Genomic DNA, 18059 nt, shown 5'->3' on the forward strand with positions numbered 1-18059 from the left:
TGCTACCTAGAGTTCATACAATCTCATTTATAAAGAATTTCTGAACCATCATTAAATTTGCACACCTAGTCAATGCAATCCTTTTAGTACAACTGCATTTCTACGTTTTTTTTTTAAGTTTTTTTTTTTTTTATTCATTCGAGACACAGAGATAGAGAGAGAGAGCAGGGGGAGAAGCAGAGGAAGGGGAAGAAGCAGGCCCCCCATTGAGCAGGGAGTCCGATGCGGGGCTCGATCCCAGGACCCTGGGATCATGACCCGAGCCAAAGGCAGACGCTTAACCATCTGAGCCACCCAGGCGCCCCTGCATTTCTACATTTTAAAGCTAGTATCAGATCCTACCATCCAAGCAAAAAAAAACCATGTAACATAATAACCTAGACTAGTTAACAAATCCTTCCAAAGTGAGAGGGAACATTAACTATTAAAAAATGAGAGAGATGAATAATTTAACCAGGTACAGAAAATCATGTTTTAAACCAATAACACCACCAACAGTCACTGTAATTATCCTTTGTAACATAAAATTGTAATCAAGTACCTCAAATTTAATGGGAAAACAATACCGGTTTATGCTCATGTATTAAATGCTGAAGCTATCAGTGTGAGGTCCAGCCATTCTAGAGCTTTGCTGGGTTACTGCTTCATGATTTATATTAACAATATGTTATAATTGGTTTGCCAATTTATAAATGCTACCCTCAAATCTCTCTCATAAAATATGTTTAAACAGAATGTGGAGATATAAAATATTTCTTAAAGAACCTTTTAGATAATTAAGTTTTTAAAATATGTTAAAAAGTATAAAGGGATTAAGGGTATACTTCTCATAAGCACTAAGTATAGAATTGTTGAATCATTATGTTATAAAACTGAAACTAATATAACACTGTATATTAAATAAAATTAGGACAGAGTAATTTTATGAGATTCTGTTAGGAATTCAGTGTATTAGCATGTCAAAGTTCACAAAGAACGAGGCAAAAAGCCAATGTGCTTGATCATGGTGACCTAACCATAGTCAGATGGGTGATTACCAGAAACATTAGATTCCAGGGTTCTTTTCAGCTTAGTGTCCTTTTCTACATGTTTATTATCCAGGTAAATGGATAAACTGTTAGCAAAATGAGGTATCTATTCAATTGGTGTAACTGGATGTGTTGGTAAGTATGATATTCCTAAAGAAAGAAGTAGTAAGACTGTTGGTCAGGACTCTAAACGACTTTTATCTTTCCATCTACCTTGAAGGTGGGATTTTTGTAAACTATCATGTCCATGAGATTGAGTTTAATAGCTCAGATCAACTTTTCACTCTCCCTCTAAAAGAGTAATACTTTTCTGAGAATTACAATAAATACAATAAAAGTACTTTCATAAACATTTACAGGAGTCATTATGAAAAATGTTGGAAGAACTACACTGATTTCTTAAATACACCATGATTAAAACTGGTTAGCAAGAATTACTAGAACAGTTAAAAAAAAAATCCATGTCCTGAAACAGAAAGACAAGGGATCAGATTCACAGAAATCATTATTCTTTTTTGTTGAATTCACTGAATACTGAACACTGAATAGTTCAATATTTCTCAATAAATTATAAATGACATCATTAATTATGAATCTATTTTTCTTACTGCATTAAAAAAGAAAGTATAACCAAGTCACTAAATTTCCCCTTTAGTAAAATGAATTCAGGATCTAAAAGCATAAAGCCTAAATTTTTTTTGAAGTAGATAGCTATTTCTTAGACTCTCAGGATTTAGACTCATATCAAAGACTCATATGGGTCTTTTATTACAAATTGAAAATTATATTTAAGATAAAAATATCTAATTTTAACCCACTTCTGACCAAATTTGACCCTTTTTATCACAGAATGCAGTAATTACTGACAATCCATAATGAAAAAGTAATTTTATTAATCCAAATAACTGGGGAGTGAGTAAAGCATCTGGGACAACAGATTTGCAAAGGGGAATAAAAGCAGAAGCAAAGGTTATAGTTTTATAAAACACTTAACCTTTACCTATTTGTTTTACATATTCCTTTTACTGAGGTTTTTATAGATAAAATTCAGATTTTAAATGTAGAATTCATTGAGTTTGGCACCTGTGTCACTCAGTGAAGCTACTGAATCATCCAGAAAGTCATTCACTTGCTAGCAAAAGATTGCAGTCAAAATATCCAACAATAAAGGACCATTTTTTAAAAATGACTGTGCAGTTAGTTGATAGAGTAAAATACCATAAATAGCCATAAAGGAGAATAAAATAAATCATTATGTGTACGTTATCCAAGATTTATTGTTGAAAGTCAACAAAAGCAAGCTGTAAAAAACTATGTATAGTCATGTTGAAATCTTTTTTGTTCAAAAAAAATATATATCTGCTTGGATATGCATAAAATGCCTGTAGAAGGAAACTAATAATAGTGGTTATGGGGAGGGGAAGGGTGACTGGAGGGCCTGGGATGGAGGAAGGCTTCATACAGCTTAAAATCTAAAGAACAGGAATTAGGGGCGCCTGGGTGGCTCAGTCGTTAAGCGTCTGCCTTCAGCTCAGGTCATGATCCCAGCGTCCTGGGATCAAGCCCCGCATCAGGCTCCCTGCTCCACAGGAGGCCTGCTTCTCCCTCTGCCACTCCCCCTGCTTGTGTTCCTTCTCTCCCTGTGTCTCTGTCAAATAAATAAAATCTTTGGAAAAAAAAAAAAAAGAAAGAACAGGAATTATTACCTAGTTGGCAAATTGAAATCAATAAGAGAAAATTAGTTAAAAAAATTTTAAAGTATTAATTAAAATAAATAACCATTTTTGGGGGCGCCTGGGTGGCTCAGTTGGTTAAGCGCCTGCCGTTGGCTCAGGTCATGATCCTGGGATCCTGGGATTTGAGCCCTGCATAGGGTTCCCTGCTCAGTGGGTGGTCGGCTTCTCCCTCTCCCTCTCCCCTACCCCAACTTTTGTGTAGGCTCTCTCATTAAAAAACAAAAACATTTTTATCTATTAATTATTACTGTTAATATTGTTATGATTTTATTCAGAGCTGGTAATGAAAAGCTCTACCACAGAATGCAAACAATGACTATAGAAGCATCTTTAATCTTAACGATAATTATACTTTTTGATACAGTAACTCCATTTTTAATCTATCTTAAGAAAAAGAATCAGCAATACAGACAGACCTATTGTAGTATTCAACTGTGGTGTAACCACTGTGGAAAGGATTAAAAAAAAAGAAAAAAGAAAAAAAAAATTAAATATAAATACAACTGTCCATATATACCAATTATTCTCTTTAATTATCCATGTACTGCTTTCTTGATCAATAGATGAATAGAGATTTCCTTCCAGAAACCTCTGACCCTTCAGCACAATGTTGATGTGATCAGGCAGAAACTGTACTTGAATGTCCTCCTTAGAACTGCCTTCTGGAAGCCGTATTGTTACTGTCAAATCATCTTCAGTCTGTTGCCAGTAATACAGAGGTTCTGTTGGGAAAAGAAAAATACATTATGTAATAAAAAAGTGCAAACAGAATACACAAAATTAGAGACTAGAGCATACAAAAGAACATCTATCTAAAAGAATCTTAGCATAATTTCTAGTGATCTTACAAAAAAAAAAGTAATTATAAACAAACACATTCAGATCTCTTTGGGGAATTTTCAGAGTTATAACAATTGCACCTAACATTCCTCTTCTGGGCTTACCTAATGCTCCAGGACATAAACACTCATAAAATACTAATGACAGCAATCCTTTATCCCCATTCATTCTCTTCCTGCCTCCCAGTTCCCCTCTCTTTTCCTCCTTCTTGCTCTTCTCTTTACACACATACACACAATACACACACACAGCAGATTTCTAGTTCAAAAGAATGACAAGTATGTCATAAACCACTGTCTGAAACTTTCACCATTGCCTTGATTTGCCCTAACGATGTAATTCTGTGATACAGGAGGCCACTATTATTTGGTGAGATACACATCCACACAAAAATAAAAGATTTGTTTACAAAGGAACTAGCTTTTCTACCCCACAACTTTGTTGCATGAAAGCAATTTCATAGGAAATTCAAAAGCTGTCAGTGTATTTTGTCTAAGTTCCCAATGAAAGAATCCTCCCTTCACCTCCTTATCTCCTTGGCTTGTCTTCTAAAAAGCCAGCTACTGAAGAAATACCTTAAAACCCATCATATTAAACCATGAAGTAAGAAAATAGGGCTTACATACAAAAAGAATAAACATTTGCTTAATGATATCCATAAACATTAATCTGTCCATGTGCTCATTAAAAAGGAATATGATATAGTGGTTAGAACTAGTACTCCAGAGTTGACTAGTCATAGGTCTGAATCTTGGCTCAACCATTTATTAATTCTGGTATGCAACTTCATCTCTGACCCTCTTTTTTCTAATCAGTAAAAGAAGATAACAAAATATTACATACTTCACAGAACTATTAAAATTTAAATGAGTTAATACATATAAAATATTTAATATCAATCCTGTTATTAAATATACCATAAACCCTCGCTAAATGTGGGTTATTATTCTTGTTTCGGGGTTATTATTCTTTTTATTTTTGTGCAGTTTTGTGTAAACACTTTGTGAGTACTAGATATGCTTGAAGATATAACACTAAGTATGATGTATCTTCTTCAAGGGTCACTTCTATTTGATGTTAAATAAAATTTAACAAGCATGATATTATAGAAATACAAAAATGAATAAATTTTCAATATAAAATTGTTACTTTGGATTAATTTCTAGCTTGTATCACCTTCCTTTAAGCAGGCTCTCAGAGCCTCTCTGATCTTTTTAGAAGTACTTTTAATATAAACTCACTGAAAAAGTTTCAACTGTAGCTTAAAAGATTGATAACTATAAGCTCCTTAAGGCAAGTAATTTGTTTCACTCAATTTTCTGTCTAACACAAAAGTTAACAAGGCAATTTATATGTAACAATGACTCAATGGATAACTTCTGGCGGATATGGAAAGGGGAAGAGTCTACAAAATCACAGGAGCTTTTAGTAAAAATTAAAGGCCATAGAAGTAGACTAAAAGGAAAGCCAGAATTTTTTAAACCTCTCTCCACTAAAAGTTATACAAACAACTAAATAATTTCAATTGTTGGTTGCTGAATGCCTTTCTATGTTTTTGGAAATCATGTTTTAAGTCTTTCTTTTCTTTTTTTTTTAAGATTTTATTTATTTATTTGACAGAGAGATAGAGAAAGCCAGAGAGTACAAATGGGGGGAAAAGAAGAGGGAGAAGGAGAAGCAGGCTCCCCGCTGAGCAGGGAGCCCGACATGGGGCTCGATCCCAAGACCCTGAGATCATGACCTGAGCTGAAGGCAGATGCTTAACCGACTGAGCCAGCCAGGCGCCCCACATTTTAAGTCTTTCAAAGAAAATGCTATTACTTATGTCATTATGACAATACCAAATAGGCAACAGACAGTATCAGTCTTCTTGAGGTTTATAGAAAACGAAACCAGTATATATTCTCAGAAGATTATTTATAAGAAAGCATGCTATAATTAACAAATTATCCATAATTTTTTTAAAAATTAATTTTTCCTTTACAAGTAAAAGCTGTTTATTAGAAGGAAAACAGAAAAATACAGGGATCTGAGGTTCACACTAAAAGGGAAGAAATGACATAATGATGTATTCAGGAGGAATTCAGTATTAGTGAGATGTCAACAAGAAAAACAACACCTGGACTGGTAGGTAGTGATTTAAAAAGATGTGTCCCTCCCAGGCTATGATTTGTCTTGGAACCACATGGGTCTCAGCTACTAGGCAGAATGGTTCCAAAGATTAGGGCATTCTTTCACTCCTTTGCAATTGCTCACCAAGAGTTCTAAAGGGCATGTGGTCTAGAGATATGAATAGCTGTTTTGGCTAAGCTCTAGAAGACTTTAACTTTCTAATTAAGGCAGAATTTATTTGGAAAAGGATCTTAGAGATAATCTAACAAAAAACGCATTACATATGAGGAAACCAATTAGTTGAGAGGCTAAATAAAAGGCCATCAAGCACAATTCTCATATTCAAAGGTGCATATATCTATAAACCTGGGAAAAATATTTTTAAAACATTTATTACATTATTATTTTCAAATGCTTTTCAAAGGATTTTTGTTTAGAAAGCTCTAACTAGATAAAAATAGTGAAACTAATTTTTATTTCATATAATCAAGTAACAAAAAAGTACAAAGATTAATATGTATAATTGTTAAATACTATGAAAATCTCTGTTAAGTAAAATATACTATTCTCTGGCTATAAACATCAGAAATATGAATAGTACTGATTATAGAGTGATGTTCTCTTGAATATAAGAGTACATATTCTTTGTATAGAAATATAATTTATTTATTTGAGAAAGAGCGAGAGAACACACGTACCAGCAGGGGGAAGGGGGAAGGGAGAGAACCCTCAACCAGACTCCCTGATGAGTGCAGAGCCAAAGCAGGGCTCGATCCCAGCACCCTGAGATCATGACCTGAGCAAAATCCAAGAGTTGACGCTCAACTGACTGAGCCACCCAGGTGCCCCAGTAAATGTAAATTTCTTTTGGAAGACCTTATTACTGTCTTTGTTCTAAAATATTACCTTCATCCATTTATTCATTTAACATTGGGAAAACTTGGTGATTTTTCCCTCAAGAACTTGTTTTCAGGTTAGTACTAAAGTTAAGCAAAAGTACATTAGTATACACCTATAATCAACAGAGTTTAGTTTATTTTAAAAGATTAATATCTTCAATACTAATATGCTAGCTTCTCGAACACCAATAACAGAGACATCATTTATTCATTTAATAGGTATTTATTAAACATCTAATCAGGTAAGCTAATGTACAGATTTTTTTTTTTTAATTTTATTTATTTTTATTTATTTGACACAGAGACAGTGAGAGAGAGAGCATAAGCAGGGGGAGCAGCAGGCAGGCAGAGGGAGAGGGAGAAGCAGGCTCTCTGCTGAGCAAGGGGCCCAATGCAGGGCTCGATCCCAGGACCCTGGGATCATGGCCTGAGCTGAAGGCAGCCGCTTAACCAACTGAGCCACCCAGGCGCCCCTAATGTACAGATTTTTTAAAACATTTCTGGTAATTACTAATTAACAGTTCATACTATTTAGGTAGTACATTTTACAAAAGACTATTCTGACGAATATAAAGGGAAATAAAAATTAAAAACCTGTCTGGTCCTAGTAGAAGCCAAAACCTAACCAAGAAGACAAACCAGCCATAAGTGTGTGTGTGCATAAATACACATGAGCTCTAAGAAGGTGAATAGTAAAATTACCTTTGATTTTCTCTGACATGTTCTCATTCTTATTTTCTTCAAGATCTTGACCAACATGAACAAATGTGAAGGACTTGTAGGAGACAATCATCAGGCCCTTCCCATCAGGCTCAATAGCAGCATAATGTGGCACTGACTTTCCACGGAGAATATCACATTTAATAATTTCATATTTGTTATTATCTGTAAGAAAACAAAGTATTTTAGAACAAAAAAATTACAAATAAAACACTATATTATAAAAATATCCTGAAAATATTTGTATATTGGTTTTAATTAAAATTGAGTATTTTGAGTGTACCGTTAAAAAGCATGCTACTAAGTCTTTTCATAGGGATAAAAAGATTTATAACCTAATTTTCTGTAAATACACTCCTACTTTAAAACACTAGGTCTGATGAAATTTGCTCTTAGTTGTGCTTTCCAGTGTGGAAAGTAGCACACTACTGGCCATAGGGGCTATTTAATCAAAATTAAGTAAAATTTAAAATTCAGTTCTTCAGGCACCAATGCTCAATAGCCACACATGGCTAGCTGCTATTTTATTGGCACACAAATAAATGACACACATAAATGGCACACATATAAACATGTCCACTTGGCAGAAATTTTCATCAGACAGCAGTGCTCTAGACTTTGAAAGTGACTAACTTACCTGAAATACCAGCTTCTGATGGATCTACCTTTTCCTTTACTGTAGCCTGTCTACTTTCCCAGCACGTACATGATAGGCATCTTCTGAAAAGAGCCACACTAAGGATAAAGGAAAGGTATGGGATGGACTATTTTTCTGCCTATTCTAGCTATTGATAAGGGGTTTCCATAAAATGAAATGTTTATGGTAGAAATGATTTTTATACAGAGACAGATCTACATGCCAACTGTAATCAAGCAAAAAAATGAAGGGGGGGAAATCGGAAGGGGAGACGAACCATGAGAGACTATGGACTCTGAGAAACAAACTGAGGGTTCTAGAGGGGAGGGGGGTGGGGGATGGGTTAGCCTGGTGATGGGTATTAAAGAGGGCACGTACTGCATGGAACACTGGGTGTTATACGCAAACAATGAATCATGGAACACTACGTCAAAAACTAATGATGTAATGTATGGTGATTAACATAACATAATAAAATAAAATTTAAAAAAGATACTTAATTTTAAGACATAAATTCTAAGAATGAAATATAAAAAAACTGAATTCTTTCTTGAAAATAGGTGGGCTTTTTTTTTTTTGCTTTAAAAAGTACTCAAACATTACAGTTGAGTCCATACCTTTACTTACACTGTTACTCTATTAAAGTGGGTTGTACTTTAACAAGTAAGCTTCACAATGATCGCAACTCAATGTCACATGTTCTACATAATGATACAATCTGTTCTAAAGTATCTGTCATTTTTCCCTCTAAATCTTCACCTACATTCACATTCATTTCATACATATTTAAGAATAGACTTGTAAATTTATGAATGAGCTAATATACTTCCTGCACAGTACATGCAAGGCAGAGTCCTACCTGACTCCAAAGACTCAGACTTAGATACTACATAGTTTATAGGGTGGCTTTTCCCAATATGTGTGCAGGAGAAAATAACAGGTGAATCTCAAGTGAACTCCATGATTAAATAAGTTGGGAAATGCTTGATTAAAATTAAATTGTCCTTTTTACTCAAAATTTCTAGAACTTTTAACATGTTTAATGTGTAATAGGGATATTATACACCCACATTTTCAAATTTATTTGACCACAAAACAATTATCAGATGTTCCACTCAACACAGTTTAGAAAAGCACTGTTATGTTCATTAAAAAAGAAAAAGGAAAAGAGTAACAATTATATTAATAATACTTGGGAGGGGTGAAAGGAATGAGTCATTAAGAAGAGTAATGAGAAAAAAAGTGAACCATGGGGAGAATTAATATTCCTAAATTACAACCTTGGGAGATAAAAAGAAAAGTGAGTCTAATTATATCTGTCCAGTAGAGGCAAAGACACAAAGCGAAGGAAATGCAGGTGGTGAAGCTTGAGCAGAGTGCCTCTACATTCTGGTAAGTTATCGTGAACTGAGCCACAGCTGCCACAGAACCAGAGAACAGGAGGAAAAATATGCATCATGATTTCTCTGTAAGTTGTCAAGTTACGTACCTTAATAAAAAAATTAAAGTTTCTCTTATCTAAAGTAGAGACTGGCAAAGTACGGCCAGTGGGGACAAAGCTGAGTTTATGCATATTTTTATATGGTTTGTGGGCTAAGAATGAATTTTATACCTCTTTAAATGACTAAAAATAATCAAAATAATATTTAAATACATGTTAAAATTACATAAAATTCAAATGTCCATAAATAAAGTATTATTGGAATACAGCTATACCCATTTATTTATGTATTATCTATGGCTGCTTTTGGACCACAGTGGCATAATTGAATAGTTGTGATATAAATTGTATGGTTACCATCTAGCCCTATACAGAAAGTTTTCCAATACCTAAAGTTTTAAGTTACTGTGTTTCTCCAGAGATGAAACTACAACACTGGGAAAAACAACAAATTATATTAAACAGTTCACAGAACCAATCTAGGAAATTTACTCAGCTTACTTACAAACTATTCTGTTACATATATATGTATATACACACACACATACATGTACATATATGTACATATACACATATTCATTTTAAAATAAAAAAGCCCTCTTAGAAATGAAACACTAATAGCCTTTATCAGATTGTAAATTTAACAGTTAACTCTTGAACAACATGAAGGTTAGGGACACCAATGCCCTGTGCAGTCAAAACTCTGTGTATAACTTTTGACTCCCCCAAAAAACTTAACTACTGATAGCCTACTATTGATTGGAAGCTTTACTGATAACAAAAACAGTCGATTAACACATATTTTGTATATGTATTATATACTATATTCTTATAATAAAATAAGCTAAAGTGTTATTCAGGATATCATAAATACATTTACAGTACTGTCCTGTATTTATCAAAAAATATTGATACCTGCACAGTTCAAACCTGTGTTGTTCAAGGGTCAGCTATAATTTAAGGCTCATAAGTTAAATGAGTAAGTTAATAAAAACTGAGAAAAAGCGGGGAGAGTCATCATGGAAACAAGCTCCCTCAGTTCTCAACTACAGAAAAATCCAATTAGTTCTCAATTAAAGTAAGAACTAATAAGCAATGGCGAAGAACAAGGACACACCATTAAAGGAATCCTAATTAATAAATGAAAAAATAACTTCTAATGTCCAAGTTAGAAGCCTGACAGATTCGAACAGACCAAGGGTTGAGACTTTTCTACATGTGGAAGCACTCTAGGTAAGAAAAGCCAGCAGTTTTCCTGAAGGTAGAAACAAACAGCAAAGTTCAATTAGATTCAAAAGAAATCACAGTTATGATTTAAGGAAATAAAGGTATTTGTTTCCGTCTAGGTATTTATATTTAATTGATACTTCAATTACACTGTAATTTATAATTTACATTCAACAATATATGTATTACATACACACAAGAATATATGTATGTAGTCTTGTATATACTGAAAATATACACTTAAAATTCTTCTAAAATTATGTAAGAATGTCTTCTTTTATACAGAAAGGCATAACTGACTGTGGAAGCACATTATTATTTTTTCTATAATCCATACCCAAAGGGAAACTATCTACAGGAATTCATTCCACTAGGTGTCGGGTATTAGATCACAGCAACACCACCCAAGAAAAAGTCAACAGCATTTACAGGAACAGCTCTGCATTTCAAAATCTACCAAACGGTGCCAACCACTATGGATTCACAATGTTGTTACATTTTACCTTTGTTTTTTCTGATAGTGACCCACTCCAAAGAAACATAGAATCCACTTCCTTTCATATCCAGTGCCTCTTTCTCTATTCGAAGAAGTAAGGTAGTTACTGAATGTTCTTCAGCATTCAGCAGTAAGACACTGTGAATTATGATAAAAGGATTCCCAAGCTCTTCATTAAACATAATCTACCAAAAAAAAAAAAGATTACACATATAAAAATGTACATATTACACAAATGCAGGTAGCACAGAGGGAATGCACAGAATTCTGACAACACAACAACTAATTTGTATACTATTTATTACAAGGAATAGAAAAATGAAAAAAGCCTTTAAATAAAGGTTACAAGTTCAAATAACATCTTTGAAGAAAGAACTTTTTTAAAAATGCCTATTTGTTTGATAGAGAAAAGTGATCAGTACTCTTGGCTTAAAAACAAGGAAAACAATATGGCATCCGAGCAGCATAAAAAGAAGAAAGAGAACTAGAAGCAACCTCCTAGAAAAGAATTATACAAAAGAGGCCATGAGTCAGTCAATGTTGACTCCTTTATCTCTTCTCCTATCTTGTGTATGATTTATTTCTGCTTTGCTCCTCTTAGTTTCTGAATACTGTTCATGTTCATGCACATGTGTGCACATGTGTGTATGTATGGTTTTTCCTATGGTTTTTGTTTTGTTCTTCTATTTGTTTCTTAGAAGTCTGCAAAGGTCAGAGTCAAAGGAATTGGAGACACCACTAAAACTTATTTCTCAAAAATAAAAGAGCCCCTTTACATTTAAAAGTTATAATTCAACAAACTATTTAAATATAATACTGAAGTGTCTTTTTAAAAAGCAAATCTAAGCACTATTCAGAGACACAAAATCTTAAATTCTTTTTTCTATCACAAACACAAAATCTAAAGAACTATTATACTTATTTAAGAGCAAATAATAAAGAAGAGATATTTTAAGACTGTTCACTAAACAAGATTTTTGGATAAAAAAATAAATGGTTGAAGAAAACATACAAATGACAAAAGTTAGCTTTAAAAAAAAACAAAAACAAAAAACCCTTTATCTGGAATCCCACCCTATCTGCTCCTACTTGAAAGCCTTATAAAGAAAAGTGTGCTTTAGTGTCAATTCCCTAAGTGTTTGAGCACCTCTGCCAAAATTATTCAAATAGTAGACCTTTGGAATCCATTCTGTGGTCTTCCACAAACAGAAAATAGCAAGAACAGCAAAAAATACCTCGAATACTCAAAACTGAGATGACAGACAGGTTCTAGTTGTTTGACTGGGTTTTGCTTTCGTTTGGGGGACAACAGGAGACCAAAGGGAGAAAAGAAAGATAGTAAATTTTGTCAGGTACAAGTAGCTAGTTTATTGCTTCCGCCTCTTCTTTCTATTTCATGTGAGTGAAAGGGACTGGAATGAGACCAGGGAGTAGATGTCTAAACTTTTATAAATTGTTAGGCTGAAGTTTCCGTCTCCTGAACAAGCCCAGCAACTCAAGCGTGATACGGCTGATAGCAACGCCCCCATCATATTAGAGGCAACACACTTGCAAAGCAGGCAGTCTTCCCGTCTTCCTTTATTTTTCTTTCTACACTGCAGTCATCACTGCCCTTACTTGGCCCCCTTATGCCCTCCTGTATCCTCCAACCATTCCCACCTTTAGCTTCCTCTCTGTTCCACCAATTGTGCAAAGTCCTAAAACTCTCCTAAGTTGTTTCTCTTAAAGTGACCAGTATTCCACAGTATCCCTCCCACCTCAGTTAATGCCCAAGTCCTATCCCTGTCCCACTTCCCCTCTCCCCAATCAAAACTATTATTAATTGCAAACATCTCTGAGGGTGATTTCATTACAGCAGTGTATACTGAAGAGGGCATGAAGTAAATTTAAATTTAAAAGAATTTTTAAATGATTTAAAAAATATTACTAAAGGCTTAATATGCACCAAGGGGATATACATAGCATAAACCAAATGATTTATAAATCTGCATGAATTTCCTTATGGCAGAGTATGCGGTGTTATTTTTAAGCTGAAGGTAAGCTGGGTCAGTGTGTCTCTTTCTGCTCAAAACCAACAGAATCCATAGCTTGATAATACATAAATTCTCATTCTCCTGCCCCTTACTCTCCAAACTCCTTCCAAATGTTTCAGATAGCTATGCTATGTATCACATTGCCTCAGTAATACAAAAAAAAAGAAAAAAGATAAAAATTATTACTGGAGGCCACAGCAGAAAAATGTCACAATGTCTAATGAATATTTAAATCTGTGACTATAAAGGCCTGCAAAGGCCCCCTACAAACAGGCTACTGTTGTTTTGGTTATTTATCATGTTTTTTGAATTACTATAATTTGGTAGTATACCATTTAATATAACTTAGTAAGAAAGGCAAGCCATTTGGTTCTAAGGCCTTCTTGACTTCTCTCAAACAATTAAAGCCTGATCTTTGTTAGGCATTTGATGGTCTGATAAAAATATTTTACAAGATGTAAATAAATTAAGTTCATATTTCTTTATCTACACAGAACTAAAAGGCCACCTGCTGAGATTTAGACAATAGCAGTACCACAATATACTTATTAGTATTAACTCAGTATCATTCTTTCCCACCTTCAAAAACTGTGGCTCTAGAGAAATTAATTCCTTATTTATTATTATTAAAATCCTAATCTGCCCCTCAGATTTAAAAATGTTGCAGTTTTTAGAAAATTGAAATAAAAATAGCATCTTAGAAATTGGCACATTACTATATTTATGTTATAGTGTATTCTTCTAAGTAGGGAATACCCTGGTAAACTCAGCATTTGACTAATGGCAACTTACCAGATAGCTAGCAAGTGGTGCCTCAGAAGAGTGCTGGGTCCATAAAGATACCAGCAAATATAACATGTGTAGAGGAGAAAAGATATCCCAATGTAATTCTTGGCTAACTCTTCATCAAGAAGGAGGCAATGTTAATACTTTAGTGTACTGCTTTACACATAATATAAAGCATTCAATAAACATTCGCTGAACAAATGAATGCAATTCTTGACAACTGCAATGACCCCAGATCAAACCAGAAATGTTTAAGATACCAGTTTTGTAAAAGGTATATATTTTATAATTTAATTAAAAATTTCCAAAACATTATATATTATAAAAATGAAGAGGTCACACATAAACCATGCCCAGAAAGAGTTATTTCAAAATCACTAAGGTCTAATTTATACATACTTTCCAGACTTTGCTTAAATCTAAAAAACAAAAAACAAAACCGCACCTCCCATTTTTCAGAAGCACTATTTCCACGTTCACCTGTACCAATGAGATATAATCGTCCAGTTCCATCTGACAAGGTAACCCAGGTAGAAGATGTGAAATGGATAGATGCACAAAGACGACTGTCGTATGCTGTCAAATCTGTGGGAAGTCGAAACACTTCTCGTGGTTTTCCTAAAGCAGTGTCCTAAAAAGAAGCCAAACATTATAAATGAATCCTTCCCTTTCCTTGATCCATATGCACACAGAATAAATATCTGCAGTGTAGTGGTTACTCTCTTATTCAAGAGAACGTGCCTAATTCCCCTCCCTTTGAGTATGAGCTGTACAACTCACTTCTAACTAATAAAATATGGCAGAAGTGATAGTTTGTGACTTCTCAAACTCAGTCATAGCTTCTGTTACATCTTCTATCTTGCTCTCTCTTGGACTGCACATGATAGACCCACATGGGGAGGACGTAAGGGCTCCTCACAATAACCAGCACCCTGTGAGCTATTTGAAAGCCCTAGTCGAGCCTTCAAATCACTGCTCTCTAGGCTGACATCTTGGCTACAACTTCATGAGAAACCTTGACACAGAAACCACCTCGCTAAGCCACTCTGATTTCTGACCCACAAAAACTGAGATGACAAATATTTATTGTTTCAAGTCATTAAGTGTTGAAGTAGGATATTACACAGCAAGAGATAACTAATACCCTGTAGTAATCTGGTCTTCATTCTTAAATTTAGAGTTAATGATCAGTATTTTTAACTAACTGGAAATACCACATTATGTTCTAAATGCCTCCAAAGACATCAGCCTGTGGTATGAAAACACTACACTTAGATTATTAACAATTTAGGTTTCTACTAGCACATTTTTATTGTATCAATATCCTTAAAATTTAAAGCTGTAAGATGGATTGCAACATTAAACTGTTTTATAAGAAAATATATAAAAAGGTCTGTATTTCAGGAAACAAACATCTTATACATCAGATGTACTCAATTCAATAATTTGTTGTTGTTGCTAAAGTTTTAGGTTTCAGTTAAGAGATTTTCCTGCAGGCCAAAAGTAATTCTTGATTCATGTATTTTATTCTCTGTTCCTAGAATTACTTAGATAAATGCATATATTAACAAAATTTAAGTAAACAAAATGTCCTTACCAGCCACAAGTTTTTTAGTGACCCACGTCTCTTTCTAAAGCATCCAGTTTAGTTTTCTTTGAAATGGCACCTTTCCTTCTTTTTGTATTCATATTTTAATGATTTACATAATGCTGATTAAATAATGAAAATACAATGACAAGCCCAGCTGGCATAAAGTTTTTAGAATGCCCATATCTGAGTAAAACTCAACTAGCAGAAACAGAATTGTTATCACCATAGTACTGAGTAGCCTACTAGCAGTAAACATTAAGCTTACTGTGGTCTCCAGTCAGTATATTGTATGAAGGGAAGAGAGAACATCAGTTACTCCAGTCACTCAATTGAATGGAGGTCAATTAAGAGATATTTTACTGCAGGCTGATGTCTATGTAGGCGTTTAGAACATGATGTGGTATTTCCAATTAGTGAGAAATAAATGGGAATGGTCAAAAAATGCTATTGGGATACTACAGATCTGGAAAAAATTGCCCTTTCCCTCACAGCATACACAAAAATCCCACATTCCAGAGAGATTAATAATCTAAATGTTTTAAAGAAAAAGTAAAATAAATTTGTTAGAAGATAAATCACATTTTAATCTCAGGGTGGAGAAAGTCTTCCTGTGAAAAATAAAAAGACATGTATGAGACAGGGAGAAAAATATTTAGCACAAGAATAACACAGGACCAGCATCCATAGTATGTAAAAAACCTTAGCAACTCAAAAAGAAATACATGACTATCCAAAATGTTTAAATGGGTAAAGACATGTATAGGAAAACTATGGTTAAAAAAATTAACCAGAAAAAAAATCACCTAATACAAGCCCAATCCTGTAATAAATCCTTTCCAACATCCTTACTGAAACACTTGGTTCCCCACGGTGTAGACTCTCCTCTGCTGTAAAATGTAATAAATACAACTTGTTCAACTCTAGATGAGTACCTGGCATCTCTGTCTGAAGAGCACGGGTGGAGGAATGGTTAATTTTGAAATATCCATCCTTTGAAATACCAAATATCTGTTAAATATGCAGAAATGGATTTATAATACTGACATAAGATCTCCAAAATAACTGAAAAAAAAAGCTGCAGAATATATACAGTGTGAATCCATATATATTGAAACAACAAAGTGTTGTGATTTGACAGCACAGAGTAAGGTGTTCGCAGACACATGCTGGTCTGTTAACTGTTTACCACCAGAAAGGAAAAAAAAGATCATAGTGCAACTGGCATTAGGGAAGACTGAGGTAAGGGGAAACTTTCCATTTTTGCTTCAATACTTCGCTTGACTTTTTTTTTTTTTTACACTGAGGAATTTATGTGTAATATACATAGTTTAAAAGATATTAATAGGATAAAATAAAATGGGACTCCTTCCTCAAAACAGCTGTTTCAAAGTAAAGGTTTCTAGTGGTCTCCCCCACTACATGCCCTTCACTGCATCTAATCTAGTGAACCACTTGTTAGGACAAATGCACGGCTTAAACCTGTTAAATCACTACTTCATCGCACCCTTTCATATACAGTTACTAAGGTTGTTTTAAGCTATTTTCTTTTATTTATTTTATTTTTTATTTTTTTAAAGATTTTTATTTATCTATTTATTTGACAGAGAGAGAGCACAAGTAGGCAGAGCGGCAGGCAGAGGGAGAGGGAGAAGCGGTCTCTCCACTGAGCAGGGAGCCCGATGCGGGGCTTGATCCCAGGACCCTGGGACCATGACCTGAGCCGAAGGCAGAAGCTTAACAACTGAGCCACCCAGGCACCCCTAAGCTATTTTCTTTTAAATACAAGGTTACACATAACCAAGATTGCTGGTAGTCTAATTATTAGATAGATGATTTTGATATCCAATAGAATTTGATTAAAATATTCAAGTACATAGATGTAAAGCTAAAAATTAAAATACAAAAGAAAATACAGTGTCTCGCTTACGTAAGTTAAATGATAGTTTAAGTGAAAGCGACCTGAATGTTCCTAATTTTTGAAATCTAATTCTCAAAGGGTACATTTAATTTTAAAAGGACTGTATGCAATAAAATATTTTCTTCTGTAAATCTTAAATTAGAGTATTAAATTATTTCTGAATAACCTCCACTGACAGTTTTACGAAGTGTCCTCATAATATTGCTTTATGATATTGGCATCTATAATGTCTTTGTCCCACCCAATCATTTTCTTCCAGACAAAAAAAAAAAAAAAGGTTAATGTAACTATGTTCAAAGCTGTTGAAAATAATTCTGCACTAACATTTCACAGATGAATGGCAAAAGAATTAAAATTTCAATGATGAATGGAACGTTTACTGAATAACTACAATGTATAAGCATCGCATTAAATAAGTGCTTTGATTTTTTGCCATCTCATTTAACGATTACAAAATCCTCTGAAGTTGAAATCATTATGCACACTTTGAGAGATAAAGAGCTCTGTTCAAAAAGATTAAATCATTTTCCTAGAACTCCAATGATAAGAAAATGGCAGGGCTAAGATTCAAATTCTGACTGACCCCACTCCAAAA

General features: G+C 34.0%; 1 protein-coding gene across 1 annotated transcript in view; it reads right to left on the reverse strand.

Moving 5' to 3' along the window:
* Positions 1-18059, reverse strand: part of NUDCD1 (NudC domain containing 1) — a 73198-nt gene that overhangs the window by 35727 nt on the left and 19412 nt on the right. The window contains exons 3-6 of the mRNA XM_021688365.1: positions 14401-14586; positions 11144-11321; positions 7318-7500; positions 3282-3486 (exon numbers count right to left, since the gene is read on the reverse strand). Of these exons, the coding sequence (XP_021544040.1) occupies positions 3282-3486; positions 7318-7500; positions 11144-11321; positions 14401-14586 (752 nt within the window). The remainder of the gene's footprint in view (positions 1-3281; positions 3487-7317; positions 7501-11143; positions 11322-14400; positions 14587-18059) is intronic.

This window comes from Neomonachus schauinslandi, chromosome 4, assembly GCF_002201575.2.
Source record: "Neomonachus schauinslandi chromosome 4, ASM220157v2, whole genome shotgun sequence".
NCBI lineage: Eukaryota > Metazoa > Chordata > Mammalia > Carnivora > Phocidae > Neomonachus > Neomonachus schauinslandi.